Here is a 26,827-nt window from a genome sequence, read left to right as displayed (position 1 = left end):
TTTCTTCTATGCTTTTTTGTTACAAGTAATGTATATATGTGTGTGTGTGTGTATACACACACGCACACGCACACACACACATATATATATATTTTTTTCCCCTCTCCAGTGTGTGTGTGTGTGTGTGTGTGTGTGTATTCCCTTGAACAGAACTGGGCAACACTGCTTAAATTTTTGTTTACTTTTTTTTCCCAGAATATAAAAATGAAACAGAGTTGCAGTAACTATATTCAGCTTTACAGAAATGTGTAAGGTCTAAAGTGAAAATGCCCACAATTGCATTCTTTAGAAACAACTGGTGTCAACCAGTTTAATAGATTCCTTGAGAATATATATTTACATGTGTATAACGTACATATTAAACACCATTTTATTTATTTATTTTTTTTTATTTTTTTTTTATTTTATTTTTTTTTTAAATTTTTTTTTTCAACGTTTTTTATTTATTTTTGGGACAGAGAGAGACAGAGCATGAATGGGGGAGGGTCAGAGAGAGAGGGAGACACAGAATCGGAAACAGGCTCCAGGCTCCGAGCCATCAGCCCAGAGCCCGACGCGGGGCTCGAACTCACGGACCGCGAGATCGTGACCTGGCTGAAGTCGGACGCTCAACCGACTGCGCCACCCAGGCGCCCCATTTTATTTATTTTTTAAAATAAAATTTATTTATTTATTTTGAGAGAGAGAGTGCAAGCAGGGGAGGGGCAGAGAGAGAGAATCCCAAGCAGGCTCTGCAACGTCAGTGCAGAGCCTGATGTGGGGCTCAAACTCCTGAACTATGAGATCATGACCTGAGCCAAAATCAAGAGTTGGGTGCTTAACTGACTGAGCCACCCAGATGCCCCTAAACACCATTTTAAATTCGTTTTAATTATAACTAAATTAGCATGACCTTAGCATCCTTCAAAATATCATTTAAAAATTGTGTATCATTCAATATTATTATGTTGGACCACTCCCTTATTATCAAGCATTCCATTTTTTTAACTGCACAAAATGCAATGAACATAATTTACTGTAACATTTTCATATTTCCTGATGATAAAATCCTACAAGTGAAATTACTGGACCAAAAGGTATGTGTATATTATCAGGGACTGATGTATACCATCACAATCTGCCTTTCAAAAAGGATATACACTCAGTAGTTATGCGTGAGTGCCTAATTTGTTTTGATTTTAAAAGGCTCAGAGGTGGTATAACTACAAATCAACTACTGTACCTTCATATTAAATTTTTTTAAATGTTTATTTTTGAGAGAGAGTGGGGTAAGGGCAGAGAGAAAGTCTGAGGATAGAGGATCTTAAGCAGGCTCTGTGCTGAAAGCAAATAGCCTGATGCTTGCAGGAACTCACCAACTGTGAGATCATGACCTGAGCCAAAGACGGACACTTAATCACCTAAGCCACCCAGGCGCCCCTAAATGTTTGGTTTTATTCCGTTGCTATTCCTTGCTAACATTAACAGAGTTGGGTTTTTTTGGTTTTGGTTTTTTTGGCGACCGGGGCAGAACACGAACACCAGAGTTTGTTTTTAACAAGTTTCATACCTGCCCCATTTATTATGCAAATTTCTAGACATACAAAAAGGTTTAAAGAATGGTGCACTGAACAGACTGAACGCACCCACCGTCTAGATTCCACAGTTAACATTCCGCTGTGTTTGCTTTTGCCTATCTGCCCATTATGCATCAATCCACAGAGGTTTCGTTTTTAATAGGAAAGCTCTTTTTCGATCAAGACTCTTGTGATGCAAGGCCTCTATTTCTGGAGCGTCCCCACGTTCAGTGCCCTGAACTATGGGAAGTAAATGTGAAAAAGTGCCGAGGTGAGGGTCTACCCGAGCTCCTGAAAGGCTCGGCCCACAGATGGGGGGCACGGCTTCGGCTTCTAATCCTGATCCCCTCAGTTTTCTCACCTGTAACACTGGAATCCCTCCATCCCCGGTGAGGATTAAAGCACTCCATAACGACAGCCGAGATGCTTAAGACTCTTTTACTCCCTCCGTGTCTCCCTTGAATGTCACAGCCCAAGCTCCGGAGGCCATCTCAGCTCTCACACCCACTTTAGTTCCCCGTCAGTTCTTAGACCTCAGTTCTAAGCAAGTGTTAAATGGGGGCAGGGTCACCCAGAGGGCTACTGACCTGAGTCTGAGGGCCGCGACAGCCCCACCCAGCCCACCGTCCGGGACTCCTTCAGACCGCAGCGTGGTCGGCCTGCGGCCCGGACCTGGCTCCCTCCCTCCGGCGCCCCGCAAGCAGAGTGACAGTCCGCGGGGTCCCTTCCGCCCGCCGCCCGCGTCGCCACAGGGAATGCTCACAAAAGCCTGTGAGGCAGGCGGCGCTACAGAGGCAGAAAACTGAGGCCTAGGAAGCCTGAGTCACTCGCTCAAGTGCACTAATTAGGCGAGTGAATTGCTTTCAAGGAATTCTGGGAATCGAACCCAATTCACGGGACTCCGATCTCTCTCTCTAGTCGCCCTCGAGCCCACACGCGCCTACAGGGGGCGCCGGCCTGCGCGCACGCGCGGTCATCGCAGCGCGTCCCCTTTAAGACGATTCTTTTTGCCTCCGTCGACCCCTTCGCTTCCGCTCCGCCGTTCCCACAATGCAGTGCGGCTGAGCGCCTCCGAGCCCGCGGGGACGCTGCGGGGGGACCCCGGCTGAGGCGGCGGCGGCGACGTGGGCTGCGGCGGGCCCGCGGCGTCGGGCGGTGCGGATGTCGGGCTGGGCGGACGAGCGCGGCGGCGAGGGAGACGGGCGCATCTACGTGGGGAACCTTCCGACCGACGTGCGCGAGAAGGACCTGGAGGACCTGTTCTACAAGTACGGCCGCATCCGCGAGATCGAGCTCAAGAACCGGCACGGCCTCGTGCCCTTCGCCTTCGTGCGCTTCGAGGACCCCCGGTGAGGCCCCGCTCCGCCCGCCCGAGACCCCGGGCCCCCGGGCCCCCGCCTTCCCTCCTCCCCTGTGGGGCCTCCCCTCCCCCCTCAGCGCAGACCCCTCACGGCGCCCCCGGGTGGAGGATGAGGCCTCTCACCGCCCGCTCTGGCCGTCCTTTGCTCCGTCGTCACTTCCTCTAGGACTATTTTTTTACTTTATTTAAAAAACAAAAGCTGGGCCTGTGGAGGGCCCCGGCCCGCCCCGACTGGCCTCGGGGATGGTACACGCGACCGTTCTCTCCCTCATGGCTGGAGGGGCAGCCTTCAGGGGAAGCGGCCCAGGGCACCTTGGGCCCGGAACCAGCCGGGAGAGGACTCGGACTCGGTGAAGAGCAGAAGTGGCCAGGCCCCCTCCCTGCCCACCCCTCCCCCCAGCCAGAACTCGCCGTTAGCGGGGAACAGACTGCGGGGATGTGGTTGTCTTTGGAGGGTGAAAGGGGGTCTCTGTGATGGCCCAGATCTCCATCTGCGCGCGCCCCTCCTCACAAGGTCCCGGCCTTGTCCTTCTAAAAGCATCAGGGCTTTGGAAGAACTTCCAAAATGGTCGGGGGGGGGGGGGGTGTCTGTCTGATTTCACTCCACTCCTCTGAGGGAGACACCGCTAGACACTTAGGGCCCCAAGCATTTGATCCCTAAACTGGCTCGAAGGGGTCTTTTTGATTTTTGCAAACTTTGTAGGCCTGATGGCCAGAAAAGGTCTGGGAACTTTCAAAACTGCGGTTGGTGGTTCCCAGAAGCCGCCGCATTGGACTGGTCACTCCACCCGGGGTCCATGAGAGCCCAGTGTTTCCCAGCATTGACCCAGGGAATGCTTCACCTAGTGTGCGCCGGGCGGGCTCTGCTGCAAGGACTGTCTTTCGGGTGTCTTGCCTACCTGGTGTAGTGGCATAGGGCCAGGAGGGCCTCTGTGGAGGAGGTAGGAAGCACTCTGAGGCTTTGATGATCCCCACAGAGCTGCCATTTGCCTCAAAAACGGAACTGGGCATTTTCACACTGAAACTGGAGGTTGCACCTCTGTGACTGTTCCGGTGTGTTTTTTGAAGTCACTGTGTGTCAAGTACCACTTTAGCGTTTTCAACAACCTATAAAAGAGGTAGTGTTAGCCACATCTTACGAATGAAGAAACTGGGGATTTAGAGTTGCTGATAAAAGAGAATGCTAATAAGGGATAAGGTAGGATTTGAACCCCCCCCTGTGCTGCCCTTTAGAACACAAACTTCCTGTGTGATGTGCTGCATTGTCATCTCTTCCCTCCTTTCATAATAGAAAAGCTATCTTTTGATATCATTAGAGCACCGCACACGTAGTACCTTCTTTAATCCTTATGACAACTCTGTGAGGGAGGCATGTTGTTCACATTTAAGAGACGTGAAAACTTGATAAAAGCACTTACCCAAAGACGGCTACTAGTAAGTAGGGTAATGATTGGAACTGGTCAGTCTGCTTTGAAATCCGCTCTTCAACCCTAGCAGTTCTGCCTCTCCTTCACTTCATTATAAATATAGCCAGGTTTGCACTGGTTGTGGTCCTTGCTTTTAACCCGGGGACTAGAATTGTGGTAAGCAATTATGTGCTGTGACAACTGAATGATGCCTTCATTAGTACATCTTCGGCTCTCCTTGTCCATCCAAGCACGGAGGCCATTCTTTCTCCAATCCAGTGCTGGAGAACCAGCTTGGTTCTACTAGAGCCCTAGGGAAGACTGGAAGTGACTTAATTGAATATTTACCTCTCTGGCAGAACTGTACCCACAGAGCGGTCTCCACAACTTAGTTTTCCAAACCATGCTGAAAAAGTACACATGAGAGAGTTCCATATTCCTCACAAAATACTACTTTCAGTCTGATTTTTTAAGTTTATGAATTTATTTTTGAGAGAGGGAGAGAGTCCGAGTGGGATAGAGGGGCAGAGAGAGAATCTCAAGCAGGCTCCACGCTCATGACAGAGCTGGATATAGGGCTCAATCCCACAACTGTGAGATCATGACCTGAGCCGAAATCAAGAATCAGACACTTAACTGAGCCACCCAGGCTCCTCCCCAGAGCCTGATTTCTTTTTAAATGATTTTTCTTTCTTTTTTTTTTTTTACATTTATTTATTTTTGAGAGACAGAGTAAGACAAAGTGAGAGCGGGGGAGGGGCAGAGAGAGGGGGAGACACAGGATCTGAAGCAGGCTCCAAGGCTCTGAGCTGTCAGCACAGAGCCCGACGCGGGGCTCGAACCCACAGACCTTGAGATCATGACCTGAGCCGAAGTCGGATGCTCAACCGACTGAGCCACCCAGGCGCCCCTAAATGATTTTTCTTTCTATAGATTTGATGGTACCAATCCTTGTTAATTATTAAAGGACTAGTGTGTGGAGGGCATTTTAAGAAACTGCTAACAGGGTTAGAGAAATATACTGATGAAATCACTTATCTGCCAATTCTTTTTTCTGAATGAATCCTCTTATAAGTAATCTCTTTACTGTTTCATTATCATTTCATATCTAGAAAACCCTGTGTGGGACAGCTGTAAAGTTTAAATCTAATACCATGAAGTATCTTCAAAGCAGTAGTGCATCAAGATTGTTTTTCTCAATTCTAGGTTTCCCTTTTATACTTGTTACTCATGCCCCTCACTGGGAAGTCAGTCAGCCTCCTGAGCAGCACTAACTCCACAAACTTTTCTTTGCAGAGATGCTGAGGATGCAATTTATGGAAGGAATGGTTATGATTATGGCCAGTGTCGGCTTCGTGTGGAGTTCCCCAGGACTTATGGCAGTCGGGGTGGGTGGCCCCGCGGTGGGAGGAATGGGCCTCCTACAAGAAGATCTGATTTCCGAGTTCTTGTTTCAGGTATGTTCTTTTCAAACCGAATAAGGTGATGCATGTAAAATACTTAGCACACAGTCTGGCCTCCAAGAAATGTTAGCTGTTACTTTGCATGGAACACAGGCTTTCTTTTCAGTAGACTGTGCACAGTCTGAAGCCCCGCAGTCTTGCCAGTGAGGCAGGCAGGTATCTTGCAAATGAAACTGCATTGGTAGTACAGCCTTGGTAGAACATAAATTTGCCTTTTTTTTTTTTAATGTTCATTTTTATTTTTAAGAGAGAGACAGAGCATGAAGGGGAGGGGCAGAGAGAGAGGGAGACACAGAACTCAAAGCAAGCAAGCTCCAGGCTCTGTGCTCTCAGTACAAAGCCTGATGCGGGGCTTGAAGTCATGAACTGTGAGATCGTGGCCTGAGCTGAAGTCAGACACTCAACTGACTGAAGCACCCAGGCGTCCCCATAAATTTGCTTTTTATAAAGGAGTTTCCTACTGTTGAGAGGGAAGATGATGGCAAAACCCCGGAGCTAGAATTCTATAGATGTTTTCTTTTGGAATGTACTAGGTTTCAGATTTGCTAGACATTCCAGGAGCCAGAATTGAATAACTGTTCGGCCTTGGATCGTGAAAAACACCAGATTTTGGTGGTGGCTTTGGAATTATACAAAAGAGAAAACAAAACAACTTTAAGTTTTAGGGATTGTTTTGCAGAATATAGAATGATATAGAATGAAATGTCTAAATGAAATGTTCACAAGTGATGAAACGGCAAGCTCAGAGGTGTACGCATCTTTTCAAAATATTAATACAGTGGTGAAGACCTGGGGCCCTCTGCACATTACAGGGGCATTTTAAGACCATGGTGGAGTGAAATGTATTGAAGAACTTGGCACTTTCTTAGATAGGAATTTCACACTGTCACAACAGACTCCTGTGGTGCTTAACAGTGATCCTCTCAGTATCTGCCTATCTTGTGTCCCTTTGTAATTTTTTTAACCCCAGAACTCTATTCCCTCCTTCAGGATGTCATACATATCTTTTTTTCTCTCCATGCTGCTCTGAAATCCTGCTTAGAAAACTATTAGGAAATGGCTGCAGTCCTGAGCTGTGAGCGGTAAACACAGCCTTTGAGAGCAGGAGCACATTTCCCTTTCATGACATCAGGTAGGGTTGTATAATTCCCGACTAGTTTTAGCGTCTGAGTCTTACCTTTTCCCCCACTGTATTGAAGAATGTTGGTGATCTTTTAAAAGGTACTTTGTTTAATTTGTCAGTCATTCACTACTACAAGAAAAACTTTAGATTTTTTGGTGTGTTGTTACCTTCGGCTACACCTTGGTTATTACTCCATTGGATACTTTCAAAATTCCTATGTTCTGAGAACCCAGTAAGCAAGAAACGGTACTGATAAATTTCATAATGGAAAAAAATTAGAACTCAAAAGTCTTGGGAGTTTGATATTAAATATGAAGGATAAAGAAAGGCAGGCTGTGAATCTCAGAGATATCAAACCTATAATAGGGTAGACTTATTGCTCCATTGGAAAGGCTTGGTCTCTGGAAAATTAGCCTAGGACCAGCTTCTTACAGTGGTTTACTACACATACTTTAGTGCTCTTTTCTGGATTTATGTCCCTACGGTTTATGATTTGGGGATCCTCAGGATTTAAAAGTAGTGAGTGATTGATGGAAAAGGGACCCTAGGTATTGCTGGCTCTTAACAGGTCAGTTAACATGGCTGAAGGATATGGCCTCTTATGTTGTCCATGCCTAGGACTTCCTCCATCAGGCAGCTGGCAGGATCTGAAGGATCACATGAGAGAAGCTGGGGACGTCTGTTATGCAGATGTGCAGAAGGATGGAATGGGGATGGTGGAATATCTCCGAAAAGAAGACATGGAATATGCCCTCCGTAAACTGGATGACACCAAATTCCGCTCTCATGAGGTGGGTTCCCACCTTCTGTTGAGCTTGCACCCAGGCCACTCCACCTGAAGCTGATCTAGAGAAGTAGCAACAGGCCATGCATTTGCCATTTGAGGACCTCACAGTACCATTAAAGATCTGTCTTAAGTGGAAAAGCCAAGGAATTCATCATGCCTGAGTCCTGCAGGGTCATAACAGAGAAATCTGCAGTCATAGTATTTTTAACCCGGAGAGAATACTGGTGCAGTCTGTCATAATGTGGTGAGCTATTCTGTGATCCCATTCCCTTCACAGCTGGTTTAATCTGCAGTGTACCTCTGTGAACCTGATCATTATGGTTGTCCCTCCTCTGGGTCTAGTCTGGGTTCTGCAAGCCAGCCTCAGCATCTCAGCTTTTCTAGGTACTGCTGTTGGGCCAAGTTGTACACTTAATTTTTCCTTTCCCAAAGTAGTGCAGGATCCTCTTTGAAACCTTAGCCATCTTGGCATTTTCTTATAATGACCTTACCCTCAAGACTTAGTTCTTTATGTCTTTCAAGAAGGCAGCTGCTTCTTTGGATCTTTCTATCTGATTCACATGTTGACTGTCCTTTTGATACCATTGAGACCAGAGAGCAGAACAACTGGACATTCTTTTTTTACTGTTTATATTGTCCTGACTTATGGGATTTAGATGTCTGGAGATAGGAATTTCTGGGTCCATTTCCTTTCTTCCTTCCTTCCTTTTTTTAGAGAGAGCGAGTGAGTACGAGTGAGGGAGAGGGGCAGAGGGAGAGAATCTTAAGCAGGCTCCAAACTGAGCATGGACTTGGGGCTTGAGCCCACAACCCTGGCATCATGACCTAAGCTGAAATCAAGAGTTGGCCGCTCAACTGACTGAGTCACCCAGGAGCCCCAAGGATCTATTTCTTTTTCTAAGGATTCATATAATTCCCTAATTTTATGGCTTGGAAAGTACACAGCTTAACATTGCTTTTACTCAGACTGAATTTGGAGCAGAAACAAAACATCTGGTCCTTAGTTACACTGCAAAGCAGGGTCTCAGTAAGGATAAATCCAATTACTGACTTTACCTAGGGAATTCCACATCTGACTTCTTTCATCTTAGCATCTTTAGATCCTTTGAGAGTGTTGGCTGAGGGCAAAGGGCCTGAACACAGGCCAGCCTAGACATGACTCCTCTGCCACTCACTCATTTATTTCTTAGCAGAGTTATTCTCTGAACTTTGGTCCCTCGATATGCAAAACAGGAACAATAATAGCACTGTCTCATAAGACTTGCCAGGAAGCTAACTTACGAGTATCTAACCCAGGTCCTGACACCTGAGAGGTGTTGAATACTGGTTAGCTTCTTCCATAGGAACCCATCCTCAAACGCATATATGAGGTGGCAGGGGATTGAACTGAATGACCTCTGAGATCCTTTCCAGTTCTTAAGATTCAGGAGTCAGTGGTAGTAATTCAGATATGTTAATCGTAGTAGCTAGTATTTCAGCTCATTTACAACATGTGAAGTTGTCATTTATTGTATGTGTCACCCTGGAATAGATTATAACATTGTTTTCCTCATTGTTGAAATGTGCTGGTAAACCTACCTAGGGCATAGCATTGTTGTGAGGGTTTAATGAGATGACATCATGCCAGACAAACAGTAAGTGCTCGGTACTTAACTATTATTGTTAGGCAGCCATGTTAAGTTTTAGTGTGCTGTATTTCTCTGAGTCTTATTTTTTCCTTCACTCTTTCTGTTTGAATTTCAGGGTGAAACTTCCTACATCCGAGTTTATCCAGAGAGAAGCACCAGCTATGGCTACTCACGGTCTCGTTCTGGGTCAAGGGGCCGTGACTCTCCATACCAAAGCAGGGGTTCCCCACACTACTTCTCTCCTTTCAGGCCCTACTGAGACAGGTGATGGGAAATTTTTCTTTATTTTTTAGGTGAACTGAGCTCTTTGTGCTCAGAATCTACATTCCAGATTGATGATTTAGTGTCTTAGGAAATTTTTTTAATTTTTTTTTTAAGGAAATAAAATACATAATTTCTACCAGGGCCATATTGGCAGTGAAACATTATAAACTGCAGAAATTGTGGTTTTGGTTCAGAAATAAGTTGTATATTTTTCACCCCTGATTATGGGAAAAAAATCAGTGCTGTGTCTTTGTGGGTTGCTCTACTATGGAGATCAGCAGTTACTGTGACTGAGTCGGCCCATTCTGTTTAGAAATATATTTTAAACGTTTAGTAATTGACATGTGTGGTTGTCCTTGATTAAGTTAATAGATTTCACCAAATAGGCACACTGATTAAAAAAAAAAAAAGTCATTGAGTTGTAGTGGCAGCTGCACCCAGTTGGTAAGGAGCAGGAGTGGATAACTTTATTTGGGGACAAAGATAGTTGCTATGATGGTGGTTTTGAAAATTTCAATCCCAAGAGTTGGTTCAGGCTTATAATTGAAGGCCAAGTTTATAAATGAAGGTGCTTTATTATTTAAAAAAAATTTTTTTTAAGTTTATTTATTTTGAGAGAGAGGCACACAGCGTGAGTGGAAGAGGGAGAGAGAATCCCAAGCAGGCTCTGTGCTGCCAGTGCAGAGCCCGATGCGGGGCTTGAACCACAAAGCTGTGAGATCACGACCTGAGCCGAAACCAAGAATCGGATGCTTAGCCAACTGAGCCACTTAGGTGCCCCTAAATGAAGCCACTTTAAAGAAAAAAGGAGCATTTAAGATAGGGCAAAGGAATGAGAAGAATAAAACAGACCTTTTAAAGTTGGAAGCAGCATAAAGATCACTGGAAAATTCTTAAAACCAACTCTGGCGGTTTGGAGGGGGGAAAAAATCTCTTTAATTTTTGCTTCTATCACTTTTACCCCTCAATCTGTTTTACTTAACTTTGGTATCTGAGCCTTCTTAAAACACAAAATCAAAAAACTCCAGTATCTTGGATTCTACTCGATTCAGTAATCGTGGTGGAGACAGGGAGGCTACTTTGTTCCAGACCTGGGTCTTTTTGTTAAAAAGCCACTTTATTGAAGTATGATTGATATGTAAAAGGCTGTACTTATTTAATGTATACGAATCAATGAGTTTGGGGTTAAGTGTATACCGATCACCCTGTCAAAGCTATAACCATATCCATCACCTCCCCAAGTCTCCTCCCTACTTCTTTAAGATTTATTTGTGGTAAGAACATTTAATATAGTATCTACCCTCTTAGCAAATTTTTAGTGTTCGATATAGTACTGTTAGCTATTCCAGGGCTATTTTTATTGTAAGTTCTTTTCAGAAAAACTATAGCTATGGCTAGTATCCATTTTGAGTGTAATGACTTTGTGGGATGGTGGATGATTGTAGGTTAGGAGCTCCCAAGCTGTAGAGTCTACTTTGAACACTCTTCAGACATTAGGAGAAAGTTAGCCTTCTGCTCTGAATAAAGGGGGTACCCAGGAACAAATCTGAGTTTGTTTGGTAAAGATACAAAGTTTCTTAGATGACAGAAACAGCAACTGAAAAGTACAACACAGGTTGTCATATAGCGATCAGATACACTGTCTAATAGTTACGTAAATAGAAAAACCGATTTACGTACAGCTTGGTAGACCACCGTTTTGGGAGGAGATAAAGGAGAATAACCTATACTGAACACTGTGTGAATAAATATTTGATTCATTTCCTCAGAAAGTGACAGTACCTTTTACTTCCAGTAGAAGCAGGAACTCATTGCCTTGTTTTGGCTAGGTAACTCCCAATGTTGTCTTCAGAGAGTTAGTTACTAAAAATCACTTAAACATCAGTTTTTTTCAGGTAACCGAAGAAAGTGGAAATATTTGTGTTCGTGGTAACAAAATACTATCTTTGGGCCTCCACGAATAGCTAGTCAGTTGTGTGAAAAGGGCTGTTGTTCATCCTGCTTTGGCAAAGAGATATTACCTGTTTGAAAACAATAACAAAAAAGGATGTTATAGCTGAGCCTGTTTCCCAACTGACTCAACTGAGCTAACTTATCACTTGGTTTGTCACGAAAAGTAAGCAATGCAAATAAGGGTAGCTACTACCCTGTTATTTCTGAGTGTCTGAAAGAATAAGTTACAAGTGAATCCTAATAAATGCACACTTTTCAATAAGGAGCAGAGACAGGTTAGCCAGTTAATATGCACACAGGAGTGGAAGGAAGGACATTAATAATTGTAAATTCACTTTCCCAAAAAGCAAAGTCTGACACAAAGTTCTATTTGAGAAATAACATATGTGATCAATGGCTATGTCTGTTAAAATAGTGACAACTATCAGGCTCTGAGATAAATTATAAAATCTTTTTTCTCTTCACAGTTAATCTGAGGTAGTTTAGTGAACCAGGGGCCTGATTAAGAGTTGAGCCCACACCTTTTTTTTTTTTTTAATTTTTATTATTTTTAAGTAGGCTCCGCGCTGGATGAGAGGTTTGAACTCAAGACCCTGAGATCAAGAGTCACATGTGCTCAGGGTGCCTGAGTGGCTCAGTCAGTTGAGTGTCCAACTCTTAATTTTGGCTCAGGTCATGATCTCATGGTCATGAGATCAGGCCCTATGTTGGGCTCCACACTGGGCGTGGAGCCTGCTTAAGATACTCTCCCTCTCAAAAAAAAACAAAAAACAAAAACAAAACCACATGCTCTACTAACTGAGCCAGCCAGGCACTCCAAGCCCAAGCCCACAAGTTTTTAAGCTTTCTTTCCCATACTGGCTTCAAGCAGCGCTTTCCTTTAACTGACTGGTCTCGACTGACTAGTCTTGATCAAAGAGGTAATCCTTGCACTGGGGGACTGATGTTTGTCTCTGAGACTACTTAGAATGGTTCTCCTCTGAGGTGATCTCCTGACTGAAGCTGGCATTTGGAAAACCATCTACCTGAGTGCTCAAGCTCACATTCCCACATGTCCAGATGGGTGCAGCAGTTCTGCATTCTGAAGACCCACCCATCTGTAGAGGAGCTAAAAAAGTTCAACCCACCCAGGATTCTGGATTTTATTATTGGCCCAGAGTTATTTTTAAGTTTTCATTTATAATAGTCACAGCAAATTTTAAAGATGCAAATCTCAACACCAGGGTTGCAAACTGATGGCTCCCAGGATGCATCTGGCTTGCAGGTATGTTTTATGTGGTTTTTTTTTTTGTTTGTTTGTTTGTTTGTTTTTTAAATCTTTGAATTAGCTCCCGTACTTAAAATTTGGGAAATAACCCCCGGTGCCCCAACGAAAATGCCAGATGTCTGGGTTCTCTGCGAATATGGGCTCACATTACTGCCTGGCACTGAATGAGGAGCAGTGAATGCCCTTTTAGGCAGAGCTTGAGCTCCAGATGTGCCACTGTATACACCTCTCCCCGCCACAGGGCTGTTTTGTTCATTCCTATTACAGACTGGTCCCTAGAAGGAAACATGACCCCTGGACTCTACTGCCACCTTAATGCCACCACCTGTATTTGATTTATGCTTTTTTTTTTTTCACTATTAATAAATACGGGTTTTTTTCATTAGTTCCAGTTTTATTGAGAAATAATTGACATAACACTGTGTAAGTTTAAGGTGTACAACACAATGATTTAATATCTGTATATACTGCAGAATGATTACCACAAGATTAGTTAATATCTCACATAGTTCTGATTTTTTTCTTGTGGTGAGAACTTTTAAGATCTACTCTCTAGCAACTTTCAAATACAGAGTACAGTACTGTAAACTATAGTCATTCTGTTCTACAGTGAAGTTTGTACCTTTTGACCACCTTCACCTAGTTCCTACTTTATACTTCTCAAAATACTTTCATGTAGCAAAATTTGGGCCTCACAGCTACCACTATGTTCTTAGTTCACTGAGGGACAGTTAAACCACTTGGGGCAAAACGTACCTGGGGGAGCCACAAAATACTCCTCCACAACTCGATGGGCATTTTGTAGTAGTTCTTCAACACAGTTGCCTTCTACCACATTGTCAGATCTCAAGTACAGACATCTACAAAACCAGAAGCTCAAGGTTACCTTCTCAGAGAATAGGCTTCTAGAGCATGGGTGGAGAGGGTCAAGAATGGAAAAAATGGAGCAGCATATTCTTGAGTTGTGGTTACTGTTCAAAGATAGAGGACTTGTCAACAGTAGACCAAATAACAATCTGCAGTTGATAGATTCTCTCAACTACTCAGTGAGGTAAGTGATAATTATTCCTCAGGACTGATATGTTCAACCATGGGTAAGTTGCTTTTGGTGAAGACAGGTAAGGCAATTACAATAAAATGTGTTAAATCTAACAGGTAAGCAAGGCTTGCCAAGGGAATAGAAAGGGGCACCTAATCTAGCCTGGGTGAGGAACAGACATTCAGAATAGGTGATGTCACTGCTAAAGGATGGGCAAGAAACCACTGGATTGTTGGGATGGGAAATGGGCTTCCAGGCAGGTGAAGAAACTTGCTCAAGAGTGGTTATTAGTGGTTTAAGGATATTAGCTCCTAAGTGACAGGATGGAGTCTGAGCACAGTTCTGTACCCCTTGTACCCATAAGATGAGTTGTTTTTTCACTGTAGCCACCTTTATGAATATGAAAGTATCTGCCCTTACATAGCTCAAGAATCTCCCACTGTTCTCTGGGCCTCATGGCTTCATTAAAGTATCCAAATGGCAAGCTAGTGAAACCAAACTGGGGCTTCACTGCCGTTTGAAGGTTTACAAGTGCATGGCAAAATATAGTCTGAGTCTGCTTCTAGATACTTGAGCTGAAAAATAAGCAGTCTCTCTGCTCAATCACTGATAGGGGAGCAGGCAAACTCGTTCCACTTAGAGCCAGACATAGACTGAGGGCTAAGCCTAACAGGACAAAAGGGCAAGGACATTACATGAACATCCAGGCAAAGGCTGCAGAGGGCCGAGTTGTCATGATAAGGTTCTTCTAGGAAAGGCCTAGTTCTGTTTCTTTTGTGGCACTTACCCTAGGGCTAGACACAATAAACATGGTATGGATGGGACAGAGCTGGAGTCTGTTCCAGGATCTGGCACTATCTTAACTGTGTGGCCTTGAATAAGAATGATCTTTCCAGACCTTCACTCTCTTGCCAGAAAAATGAAGGTTGCACTTGATTTTTTTTTTCAAACCATACAGGGGCTTAAGAAAACTTGGAGAACAAAATAAAAATTATCTGTAAAGGTAACCACTGGACCCTCTGGAGTTTATATTTCTGTTGGGTGGTAGAACAAAATGACTCAGGGCTCCTGAGTCAGCTGAATTCAAATCTTAGTGCCACACATGGCACATGGGCAAGTTACTTAACCCTCTCCATGTACCTGTTTCCTTATTTGTGGAATACTTCATAGAATTGCTGGGAAGATTAAATATTAAAGAAGATCTGATAATGCTGGGCCTGCATTTTCACCATGGTAAGAGGTGGGTGCCGAATAGCACCTGCTCCTTTCAGAAAGAGTTCGTGCACACAGGCACACCTCAGTCCCCACTACTCAGTACACCTATGCACTTAACCTGCTGTAATCATGCATTGCCTGCCTAGTCCCTACAGACTGAAGACTGAATTGTCCCAGGGCACTTGAAGAGTCTGATGAAGTAAGCCTCTGGTACCACCAACAGGTGGTGAAAAGCTACTGCTTCCCCACAGTAGATGTAATAGCAGTGGATTTATTCACTCATTTGGTAATCCAGTTTCCTATGTAAGTGATGTTTCCAGAAAAAATTCACTCCTTTAAATACACATTTTTACCTAAATACTGATTATGATGGAGTTGTTTCCAGAAGAAATCCACACCTTCCTATTTCCATAATCCTAGACTACTGAAACCAGGGTCTCTGTGAGGGTGGCACCTCAGTAGTTCACTTGGCAAGTTACCTAACTTTTCTTGATCTCAGAATCACACACAAAATCCAAATGGGACCCAATTAAATTTTTAGGTGCCTCTAAATTACTGATTGACTAAATGTCTACCTGACCGCATTTCTCAGGGTTTGACAAGAGGATTAAGCCCAAATGCTATAGGGCACCCAATGTGATAATAAATCAACTATGTCTCTGGGCTAGTATGAATTATGTACTCCTTGGAAGCACTGAAAAAAGGCCACTTGAATCTTTATGCGTTCTGGTTCAGATGAAAAATCCTGGTTGAGAAAGGCTTCTGTGAACTAGAAATCCTTGCCCTCTAAAGTTTATAGACATGGCACATTAACCAGTAACGAAGATGCTAATAAAAAACAGTTTAATGGAAAGCACTATGGCAGCACTAAGGAAGAAGTACCTCTATCGGCCCTTGGACTGACCAGATAAGAGTTCTGCTGCTGGTGTTGGGCTGCCACAAGTCATTTTTCTGGGCATCACTCTATTTCCATCTATAATAAGCCTTTTCCTTCCTGCCTAATCAATTTCTAATTTGATGCAGACTGGAATGAGAGTTAATCAATTTGGCTAAGAATTTTCCGTTCGAATAAGACTCTGAGGGACAGCCTAAGTACTGAAGTATTTGGCTGCAGTCAGAGCTGTCATCATCTGAGTCCCTCTTGAGATAAGAGAGATTTAAGGTTCTAGAGGCTGACTTTAGATGGCATATCTATTTTTTTTTTTAATTTTTTTTTAACGTTTATTTATTTTTGAGACAGAGACCGAGCATGAATGGGGGAGGGTCAGAGAGAGGGAGACACAGAATCTGAAACAGGCTCCAGGCTCTGAGCTGTCAGCACCAGAGTCCGACGTGGGGCTCGAACTCACAGACTGAAAGATCATGACCTGAGCTGAAGTCGGCTGCTTAACTGACTGAGCCACCCAGGCTCCCCTAGACGGCATATCTAGAACAGTATTTGAGAGCTGAGGCTCTGAGTTCCAAGTCCTGGATTCTCTTACTAAACCTGTGAAACTCTGGGGCATATTACATAAGCTTTCTGAGCCTTGGTTTCTTCATCTATAAAGCATATACTAGTATTTACCTTCCAGGTTTGTATGTGACAACTGAGATAACACATAAAAAATCTTGGCACCTGGCATGTAAGTGTGCTAATGCTTTTTAGCTCAATCCGAATGATCGGGTAAGGTATTAATGTGCCAAGAGATTCCTAATAGCCTCAGTGCTTTTACACCTACTGTGGCCTAAAATGGTTTAATACTTGCCTTAACTGGGTTCCATTTCAAACATCAGCGAGGCAGTATGTTCAAAAACATGAAAGTCTTACAAGTGCTACATCTGTAAAATGGAATCACAAACCCAAACTGGTTTCCAAGGTTATGGCAAGACTGCAGACCACTGAATACCAGGTCACTATTCCACCTACCAGATCCAAATCCCCTTTTCACAATTCTTCCCTGAGTAATAGTTGCACTTCTCTATAGCTCCCCTTTAGATGATTGGGGAAATTCTGACTCCTCTTTGTTCTTCTATTTGCTCCTTTCCTAAAGATACTAATAAAGAACATTCAACAAATATTTACTGAGTGCTTGGTGCTAGACACTGAGACTATGATGAGCAATAATAGATAAGCTCCCTGGAACATGGATAAGCAATAGGAGAGGGGCAGAGAATGAAATATTACAAATACGGGTGTCTGACTGGACCAGTTGGTAGAGCACGTGACTCTTGATCTCAGTGTCATGAGTTCAAATCCTATGTTGGGTGTAGAGATTAAAGTAAGTAAATAAATATTACTCAAACGGATGTATAAACACATGTAAAATTATAGCTGTACTGAATACCATGAGAGGTGCTGAAAGGGAACCTGACTTGATAGAGAAAAATGAAAAATCTCCCTGAGGAAGAGGCAGTTGAAATCTGAAGAAGAAAGGAAATGAAGTTAAGCAAAAGAAAGTCATAGGAGGGATGAGGTAAGGATAAAGGCAAGGGCCCAGAATTCCAAGAAGGAAAAAGAATGGAGAGCTCAAGGAACTGAAGGTGACAGCCCTGTCTGGAGGTAGGCAGGGGCTAGGTTAAATGATGCATTGTAGGCTCTGGTGAAGCTTTGTCTTTATCCTAAAGAACACTGGAGAGCCTGAAATCTTGGGTAAGAGAATGACATCAGATTTCTATTTTGAAGTGTTATGTAATTTTGGGCAAATTGTTTGACTTCTGTAGACCTGATCATCAGATGACAAAATAAGAGAAAGGATGTGAAAGAAACAAAGGTGGGAGGAGAAAACAGGAGCCTAGCAAGCACTTTACACAGAGGTTATGGTTACAAAAAGGTCTGTCTCTCTCTATTGGCACTCATGGCAGCTAATCATTTTTTGCTCTCACCTATACTAGGAATGTATTTTTTTTAATCACATCAAGAAAAGGGTAAGACAGGGACACCTGGGTGGCTCAGTCAGTTAAGGGTCCGACTCGTGGTTTTGGCTCAGGTCATGATCTCATGGCTCATGAGTTCAAGCCTTTTGTTGGGCTCTGTGTTGACAGTGCGGAGCCTCCTTGGGATTCTCTCTCTCTCCCTTAAAATAAATAAACTTAAAAAAGGGGGGTGGGGAGGGCAGAACTGTAGACTTCCCTGCTTTTAATGAGCTACATACCCACCCTTCCCAAGAAACTGTAGTCCCAAACAGCAAAACAAGTCTGCTTTTCAAAAAAGAGCAGTTTCTTTTAAATGTATTTTTAAATCTTTAAAACATATTGAGATTTGGTAACAACTGGTAGAAGTGGAGAGAGGCTGCACCCTTTTATATAATAAAAACTACTTTGTCAAAGACTTGCCCCTGTATTGCATTACACTATACTACCTCACTATTTGTGTTATTATCCCATTTCTTTATGCATTTGTAAACGTCCTGGCCCTCAGTATAAAATGAAAAGTTAAAACTTCCCTCTGCATTTCCACCTTCTTTAAAACTAATCATTGTTAAGTTTCTTGCATGCTCTTTGAGGGAACAAAACATGACTTAATGCATATACCAGAACATACCAAATAGATTACACATTAAAGTATTGATAATCCCAAACACAATGTTCTGAATTTTGCCTTTTTTTATTAAATCTATCTTGGGACCTTTCCATGTCAGTATATATAGCTGTTTCACTATTTGTCAAATATTCCATTGTATGATGATGTATTTAGCCATGAAGTACACTTAGAGACTGTCTTTTTGTTTCTTGAACTTAAAAAAAAACTTACACTTTTTAAAAAAATGTTTATTTTTGAGGGGGGGGAGGGGCAGAGAGAAAGGGAGACAGAGGATCTGAAGTGGGCTCTGTGCTGACAGCAGAGAACCCAATGTGGGGCTTGAACTCCTGAACTACAAGATCATGACCTGAGATGAAGTCGGATGCCCAAACAACTGAGCTACCCAAGAACTCCTCACATTTTTTAAAAATTCATTTATCTATTTTAAGTAAACTCTACCCCCAGCATAGGGCTGGAACTGATGACCCCAGAGATCAAGAGTCATATACTCTACCGATTGAGCCAGCCAGGGGCCTCTTCTTGGCTTTTGTTGTTGTTGTTTTGTATTATAAACAGATCTGGACACCCTGAACACTGGATGCACTTTTACAGATATGTCCATAGGGATCACTAGGCCAGAAAATATGTACAGGACATATTTTGAGACAGGGATCCAATAAGTAAGCAAGTCAAATATGAGCTCACATTCTATTAACAAGGGACAGATCAACAAAAATAATCAAGAAAGAGAAGAAAATCCAACAAGGAAGTCAGTGATTGGAAAGGGAGAGGACATTTGGAGAAGGAGAGGACTTACAGAGGAGAGATGCCAAGGAGACAGGCTATCCAAGAAAAAGATAACAGCAAACGCAAAGATCCTACACAAGGAACGAATTGGTAATGTTGGAGGAATAGTAAGAAAGGTAATATAGCTGGAGTAGAGCAGTATGTCCAAGTAGGGCCTTGAAGGTGGTTATCAATTCGAACACTGTTCTTGTTACACTGGGAGGCCTGGAGGATTTTAAACGAGAGTGATAGGATCCATAACGAACAAGGGAAGGAATGAAACCACTTACCCCGCGGGGTGACCGTGGGAAAGTTCTTGCACCTCGCTTAAGGCCTTTTTCCCTTCCGTGAAAGGACACACTAATCGCCACCTCAAATGGCTGCGAAGGCGCAACAGACAAGGAAGGCTTCGGGGTACGCGGCCTCGAGTGTTTACCTGTCCTCCAATACTGATTCCATGGGCTCCACCCCGTCCGTGTCCACGGCGCGGAGCCGGTCGGCAAAGGCGATGGCTTTCTCCAGTCGTGCCACGGCCTCTTGGCTGCCGAAGTCCACAAGCGCTAGACGCTCCAGGTGCTCGATCACCTCAGCCGTGACACGGCCACTACCCTGGGCGGATGAGGCGGAGAATGGGGGTCATGGGTGGGACCTGCTCCGTGTCCCGACCTGCTTCACCACCCGCCTAGACACCCCCGGCCTTTACCTGAGGATCCGTCTTGGAGGTGAAGCCCCGGTGCCGGCCCATCCAGGACCGATGGCCCAGCAACACCGCCCGCGCCCACATTTCTCTCCTCGGCCGCCGTAATGCGTCCACACGTAAAGTCGAGCGACGCGCTTAATAGTGACGACATCAGAGCGCGCCGCCACTGCTGCCGCCGCCATGAACAGCGTAGGGGAGGCCTGCACTGACATGAAGCGCGAGTACGACCAGTGCTTTAATCGCTGGTTTGCCGAGAAGTTCCTCAAGGGGGACGGCTCCGGGGACCCGTGCACCGACCTCTTCAAGCGCTACCAGCAGTGTGTTCAGGTGAGCGCTCAGTTGGCCAGGGCCCTCTCGTCCTCTCTGCGGTGTCCCGGGCCACACGCGTAGTATCTTGCGGGAGTTGGAATTGGGAGGGTGAAGAAAAGCCGCAGTGAGGGCAGTGGCAGGAGCTGTCTTCCCATCATCACTACCAGGCTGCCTGGTATCTCTCTGAATGACAAAGTTAAATATTTTTGCAGTGCTTTACATCTTACGGAGCACAGTAGCACCCTTTGGTTCATTTGGTCCTCATCCTAAACTTGCAAAGTGGGCATAGTTCTTATTTTATACATGAAACACTTACGCCGCCAAACAGGAAGCGATCAGTGCAAGTTCACCAGAATCGTTTCCCTGATTTTTGCGGTAGTGCACTATTCCACTATTACTTTGGAGGGGGAAGCGCCGTGTTAAGTATCTCTGGCCTGTTAGACGTCAGTCTCTGGACTGATTTTGTTGTTCTAATTCCTTCATTGGCCTGTTTGATTTCTGAACTGCCAGCCAGCTAGGAAATGTTCATTCCAGTTCAATGAATTAGATTGTAAGCACAGCACTGGGCACAGCACTCCCAGTTAATTTAAAACGTCCACAGGGTAATTCCAAGTTGCTATCTTTGTCCTGTTTACAGATGGGAAAGTGAGGCTTCCTTAAGGTCACATAGCCAATAAGTCCTGGAACGCAGATTTGAGTTTGTGGCCATCACAGTAGAGTGGAGATAACTGTTTAAATTCCACGTTTGAATTTTGACGATTCCTCACACCACCTTTCCAATCTGTCTCTGGTCTTACATTTAATTTCTTCGTAATGGTACTCAGGTTTTAAAAAGTACAGGTCTTGGGGCGCCTGGGTGGCGCAGTCGGTTAAGCGTCCGACTTCAGCCAGGTCACGATCTCGCGGTCCGTGAGTTGGAGCCCCGCGTCAGGCTCTGGGCTGATGGCTCGGAGCCTGGAGCCTGTTTCCGATTCTGTGTCTCCCTCTCTCTCTGCCCCTCCCCCGTTCATGCTCTGTCTCTCTCTGTCCCAAAAATAAATTAAAAACGTTGAAAAAAAAATTAAAAAAAATAAAATAAAATAAAAAGTACAGGTCTTGAATCATGGTTTTTGTTTTTTTGTCCAATCTGATTTATTAGTTTTGTGCCATCGTATTTACAAAGTTTGGCCCTCAAGCTTCATATAGATCTGTTTCATGTGTTTTTCCTTCCATCAGAAAGCAATAAAGGAGAAGGAGATCCCCATTGAAGGACTGGAATTCATGGGCCATGGCAAAGAAAAGCCTGAAAGCTCTTCTTGACCTTGACAGTCTCCTTGAAAATGGACTCCTCGAATCAGGAAATAGAGGACACTGGATTTCGTCAGTTAAGGCTGTTAAAATAGCCATCGATTTGATGAGTTTAGGAGGGAGTTTCCTTTCCTCCTTAATTTCCTCTCAATTGTATAAGAGGATGAACCATCACTCTTTGCTTTGAGAGGATTTCTTACTCTGGCATCTTGCAGGAACTCCATGTGCTAAAACTGAATGATTTCTTAGGATTATGATCTGGGATAAGCTTTAAGTATCCTTTGTATGTGAACACTGATAGACTTGTCAGGATGATCAGGGTTGCCTAACCTCTTAAGTTTTGCTCTGAAGGACATGAGGTACATTGTACTGGGATTATTCATGGAAGCGATTGGTTAGGATCTCTTCTCTCAGGGAGGTAATGCTCTGGAAAAGGGATCCCAGCACAAGTTTTAATCAATGCTTGGGAGCATGGCTTTATTTCTATAGAACTGTTAAGATTGCTGGTGGACTGGGTTAGCCAACAGGAAAACAGCTTTAACAGAGTTCCCTGCCTTAAGAAGAGGTGTCAGATTTCAGATTAAGATGTGAAAGCTTGAAGAATATTGCAGTAAAAACCATTTCAGAGCTCACAGTGTAGTTTAGGAATTAAGATTCATGGAGTAACTATGGAGGAACAACCTAAATTGCAAAGATCTGCTGTTGCCAGTTTTCAACCCAAGTCAATTAAGCCAACCCGTATTATCTTAAAACTGCCAAAATGCTGCATCTGGTTAAAAGGTTAAAGAGTTTGCTTTATTTGCCTCATGTATCCACCCTGCCCTGGAATGTCTGTAATCATGAAGATGGAATAAATTGTAACATCTAGTTTCATTATTTGCCCCTGGAGAACTCAGTGCACTTTAGGGAACAGCTATTACACTGTAACCCCACATATCCCATATAGACACTAAGGGAGAGTTTTGTTTTATAACTTAAAGGTGAAAAGTGAAGATTTATGTAAGTGAAATAGTGTGCTATAACAATTAGAAATCTCAGTGATTTCTGAAGTTTATTCCCACAGTAAGCTACACAAATAATATGCTTCTATAACTGCACACAAAAAATGCCAGGATCAGGTGAGCACTTACACACTTTGGAATGTCAGGTAATCACCAAAACTGCATATATTGAGTAATTTGGTTCACACATATATACCCAATATAGTATGAAACAGTTTACAGAAGGCAAAAATTCTATTATCCTCTCCAATTTACCAATGACTACTTCATATTTAACATGGCCAGTCCTTAATGTCATTTCAAGACATTCTACATTTATATTTTTGACTGGTTACAGTCCATTATACAAGGATTAGAAGAGATCATTGAAACCCAGTTGAGGGATGCCAGGCAGCAAGCCAAAGTTAAGTACATCTGTTCTGACCTCAGACTGGCCACAAGTACAACAGTTCCATAGTGACTTGGAAGCACAAGCACAGGCTGCAGTTAGATCACAAAATGGTAAAGACAGCAGGGATCCTTTTTTTCCTTACTGTAAGTGGCTTTCATGCCTTGTGTTTCCATTTGCCTCACCTCTGCAGTACTAGTTTACTATGTGTACTATGCAATACCAAAACCTGGTAGCCTCTTGCTCTTTACTACCTGATTGAGCCTCAAGAATAAAACCAGCTCCAAGCCAACCATGTTCTTCCACTGTAATTGCTACTGAGGGAATATTTTTCTCTGATTGTTCTTCATTCTTTTTTGACTTCATCCTCCCCATAAAGTGACTCCAACTATCTCAGCTACTTCAAAAATTTTAAATTTTGAGGAAGAATGAATGGCTCTTTAAGGGTGACTTTGTTACTATTACTATTGTTTCTCCTTAATTCTTAGTGCCATAGGAAGGTTTTAATTCCAGAAACAAATAAAGCCAATGGCATATGCAGAAATGTGTCATACTGCCTTCATTTCTCCAAAAGTTTGACCATTTCAGCCTTCAGGGTGCTGAGAGATGACCCCAAGATGAGAACTTGACACCTTTGGAGAAAATTATCTATTGGGAGTATTCTTCAACAAATGCTGGTGGAATGGGACAAGAGAAGGCTAGGACACAGGAAGCACTTTCTCTAGAGAATCAAAGATCCTGCTCTCAGATATTAATTGCAGGTATTCTACTGGCCACTCAGTATCTTTGCCACCCAAAATCTGTCAGGACCCAATCTCAATTCTTAAATCAGCTCCATTCATGGTCCCTTTGCTCTACCCACCCCAGGCATAAGAAACCAAGGACACGACTGATGTAAACACTTTCTACAGGCCTATAAATGGTGGCCATAAACCTTCACGGCAGAAACAGAAATAACATTAATGCTGATTTCCGAGGGAAAAACACCACCAAAGAATGCAACTCCAGCTCATGGACCAATCTAAGTTATTTATTTAAGCCATCTCCTGCCATAGCAAAGGGATGGAAGATCAGTATACTGGTCATCATTTGATACAAGTAAGGAAGGTGAGCTTAAGGTCCCATATACTTTTCTGGTCCGTGTGCAGAGTCATGGTCCAAACCAGTGCCGTGGTCCCCAATGGGTTATGGTCCAGGTTCTCTTTATTCATCTTCATAGCCGGTCGGAAGTGGATTCACGTGAGAGTTATGGAATAGAGTATGATTACCATCTCCCCAGGGAAAGGGCTGTGGAGTGAAGATGTCAATTAGGCAATTCCAGAGAAGAGTTGAGACTGCCATGAACTGCTTAAGATACAGGGTATGTGACAGACAATACCTGGCAACTAGTCTATCAGTGCTGTCTTTACGAATCACATCACCCGTATCAGAATGGAAGAGGAGTATGGGGGAGGAGATGCTTATTTAAATGCAGACTTCTGGGCTTCATTCCAGATATAAAACAAATCCCTGGACTGGAAACTGCAACCTACCTTCCTCAATTATTCTGCATGCTCCCTTTGAAAAGCATGGTTTCCAACCCTGGATGATTTTGCCCCTCCAGGGACATTGGGCAATATCTGGAGACATCTGGGGTAGGGCATCTCGTGGGTAGAGGTCAAGGATGCTGTTAAACATCCTAAGTCTCATAGGATAGCCCCTTGCCCCAACAAGAACTAACCAGCCCCAAATGTCAACAGTACTGAGGTTGAGAAATCCTGCTATATGGCTTCTACTGTACACGGGTGGGAGTGGGGCTCAGACTCAAAAATTCTGAATGTAAGACTCTAGCTTAAGTTTCTATAAAGCCAGCCCTACCTGGGCTAAGTGATGTAACAGTTATTAAAGTGCCAGAAGGGTCCTTTGTTAAGAATATTTACAACAAACAATGGAAAACAAATGATGACATCTACATCAATAGCAAAGGACAAAACAGTTGAGAAGATAACTAGCAGAAATAAGAATAAGAGAAGCTGTTAGTCTCTTCATTATGCAACTAGTACCCTGCCAAATGCCCAGGTCCTACAAAGGTGAATCACCTCCTGACTTTGCCTCCGTAAGGGAGATTCCCAAACCTCCAAGTCTTATACAACCCACAGTTTCAGAACAGTATAGAAAACAGAGGTGGGATGAATCAGAAAAAAAAAAAAAAAAGGAAAACTTAAGGGCACTTTTGTATGACCTTGAAGAAAAACAGATGTGGCCCCCCCGAGTCTCAGTTACCCTTATATAAAACCAGAGAAAATACAAATTTATTTGTGAGCATTAAATGAGAAATTGTTGTACACGCCAGGCACACAGGATTTTAGAGAATGAAGAACCTGCACTAGGCATTTATAATAAAAGGAGAACCGACACTCGAAGAGCCTACAAGAGCGTACCTTGGACCTGATGCGGAGATGGGGGTAGGCGACGAACTCGGGTCTCTCGTGCTCTCCGTGATGCGACTTCAGGAAGACGTTCAGCATGCTCACTCCCACGCCAGGAAGAGCTACGAAGTAGGTGAGGGCCTTCCACATGCGAGCTGCAGAAGGGGGTACGACCGCTCAGGCCTGGTGTGGCGCCCGCCCCCGTTCTCACCCCCCTCCCCCAAGGCCCCAGGCCAAGGTCACAGTCCAGCCCCGCCTCGCTCGAGTGGGGCTGAGGCCCCCCACGCCGACCGCAACTCCAGTACCTGAGCCCTCCTCGCCGTGGGCGCCACTCGACATGGACCGCCCCAGCTGTGCCCCGGACCGACCTAGCAGCCGCGAAAACCGGGACGCAGCCGCCACCGCCATTTTCGACCTGCACAGCCTCAGAGCCGGAAGCGGAAGTAGAAAATGGGCCGGAGGGCGGGACCACAACCTCAAAAGCAAACACCTATTGGGCGGAGCCTTCTCGCCTTAACTGGAGGAGCCTGCGTACTATCAAAATCCTCAGAGCCACCGATCTTGAGAGAGCATGCGCTCTGACCCTTCCGTGTGCACGCCCCTCTCCCGACAGTCCCCACCCTGGTGAGGCTAAGCGAGGCGAAGTGGGAGAGGTTTATGAAGCGCGCTGTGGCATCCGGGAGCGCTGTCTACGTTGGAGTCCGTAGACAGCAACTGGAAGTTCTGAGCTCAGAACATCCCATCTCAAATGCCGTTCCCATTCCTCCCCGTCCTGTGACGTCATTTTTAATCGCACTTGACATAATAGTCGTCATCATTATTACTTTATCTGTCTTCCCTACTAGAATATGAACTCTGTGATGCCAGAGTTTGCCACAGCAGCATTCCCAGAGCCTGGCATGGTACCTGGAACGTAGCAGGTGCTCAATACAAATTTGTTGAATGAACGAGTGAATGAATGAATGAATGAATGAGTAGTAACGGGAACCAGAAGGAGCCCTGGAATTGGTGCCAGAAGATTGGATTCTGATCCTGCCTCAACATCCTTAATTTTGGCTTCTTTAGTCATGTTAGCCTTCTCTCCCTTGAAACTCTGGAAACAAAAATTGGCATCTGTTTTGTCTCTACAACCCCCTTCCCCCACTTCTTCCTTCCTTTTTCTTCCTTCTCATCTAAAAGCAGTTTTAAAAATAAAAGTTAAAATAACAATAATAGAGGAGAAGGCAGTGTGAAGACTGAGGCAGAGATTGGAGTCATGTGGCCACAAAAAAAGAGAAGCTGGCAACCACCAGAAGCTAGAAGAGACATGGAATGGATTCTTCCCTATAGAGGCAGTTCAAAGGGATCATGGCCCTGCTAACACCTTGATTTTGGACTTCTAGCCTCCA

General features: G+C 44.1%; 4 protein-coding genes across 4 annotated transcripts; 2 read left to right on the top strand and 2 right to left on the bottom strand.

The window, feature by feature from the left end:
• The first annotated feature begins 2,556 nt into the window (after positions 1-2,556).
• SRSF9 (serine and arginine rich splicing factor 9) lies at positions 2,557-9,925 on the top strand. The gene is made up of 4 exons (XM_042962497.1): positions 2,557-2,905; positions 5,619-5,779; positions 7,527-7,699; positions 9,439-9,925. Exons 1-4 carry the CDS (start codon positions 2,718-2,720, stop codon positions 9,580-9,582), a joined length of 666 nt encoding a protein of 221 aa, XP_042818431.1. The 5' UTR covers positions 2,557-2,717; the 3' UTR covers positions 9,583-9,925.
• A 758-nt stretch (positions 9,926-10,683) lies between these two features.
• Positions 10,684-20,185, bottom strand: GATC (glutamyl-tRNA amidotransferase subunit C). The gene is made up of 4 exons (XM_007093551.3): positions 20,050-20,185; positions 19,783-19,955; positions 13,564-13,667; positions 10,684-11,608 (listed from the first exon to the last, which is right to left on the bottom strand). Exons 1-4 carry the CDS (start codon positions 20,128-20,130, stop codon positions 11,556-11,558), a joined length of 411 nt encoding a protein of 136 aa, XP_007093613.1. The 5' UTR covers positions 20,131-20,185; the 3' UTR covers positions 10,684-11,555.
• TRIAP1 (TP53 regulated inhibitor of apoptosis 1) lies at positions 20,168-23,323 on the top strand. The gene is made up of 2 exons (XM_007093550.3): positions 20,168-20,373; positions 21,571-23,323. The coding sequence occupies exons 1-2, from the start codon at positions 20,227-20,229 to the stop codon at positions 21,652-21,654; spliced, it is 231 nt and encodes a 76-aa protein (XP_007093612.1). The 5' UTR covers positions 20,168-20,226; the 3' UTR covers positions 21,655-23,323.
• Positions 23,324-24,040: 717 nt separating this feature from the next.
• Positions 24,041-26,122, bottom strand: LOC102954128 (cytochrome c oxidase subunit 6A1, mitochondrial). Its single transcript, XM_007093549.3, has 3 exons — positions 25,745-26,122; positions 25,452-25,594; positions 24,041-24,318 (listed from the first exon to the last, which is right to left on the bottom strand). The coding sequence occupies exons 1-3, from the start codon at positions 25,845-25,847 to the stop codon at positions 24,235-24,237; spliced, it is 330 nt and encodes a 109-aa protein (XP_007093611.1). The 5' UTR covers positions 25,848-26,122; the 3' UTR covers positions 24,041-24,234.
• Between the last annotated feature and the right edge of the window lie 705 nt (positions 26,123-26,827).

Source organism: Panthera tigris, chromosome D3 (genome assembly GCF_018350195.1).
Source record: "Panthera tigris isolate Pti1 chromosome D3, P.tigris_Pti1_mat1.1, whole genome shotgun sequence".
Taxonomy (NCBI): Eukaryota; Metazoa; Chordata; class Mammalia; order Carnivora; family Felidae; genus Panthera; species Panthera tigris.
The sequence above is the reverse complement of the archived record's forward strand: the minus strand, read 5'-3'. Positions and strand labels throughout refer to the sequence as shown.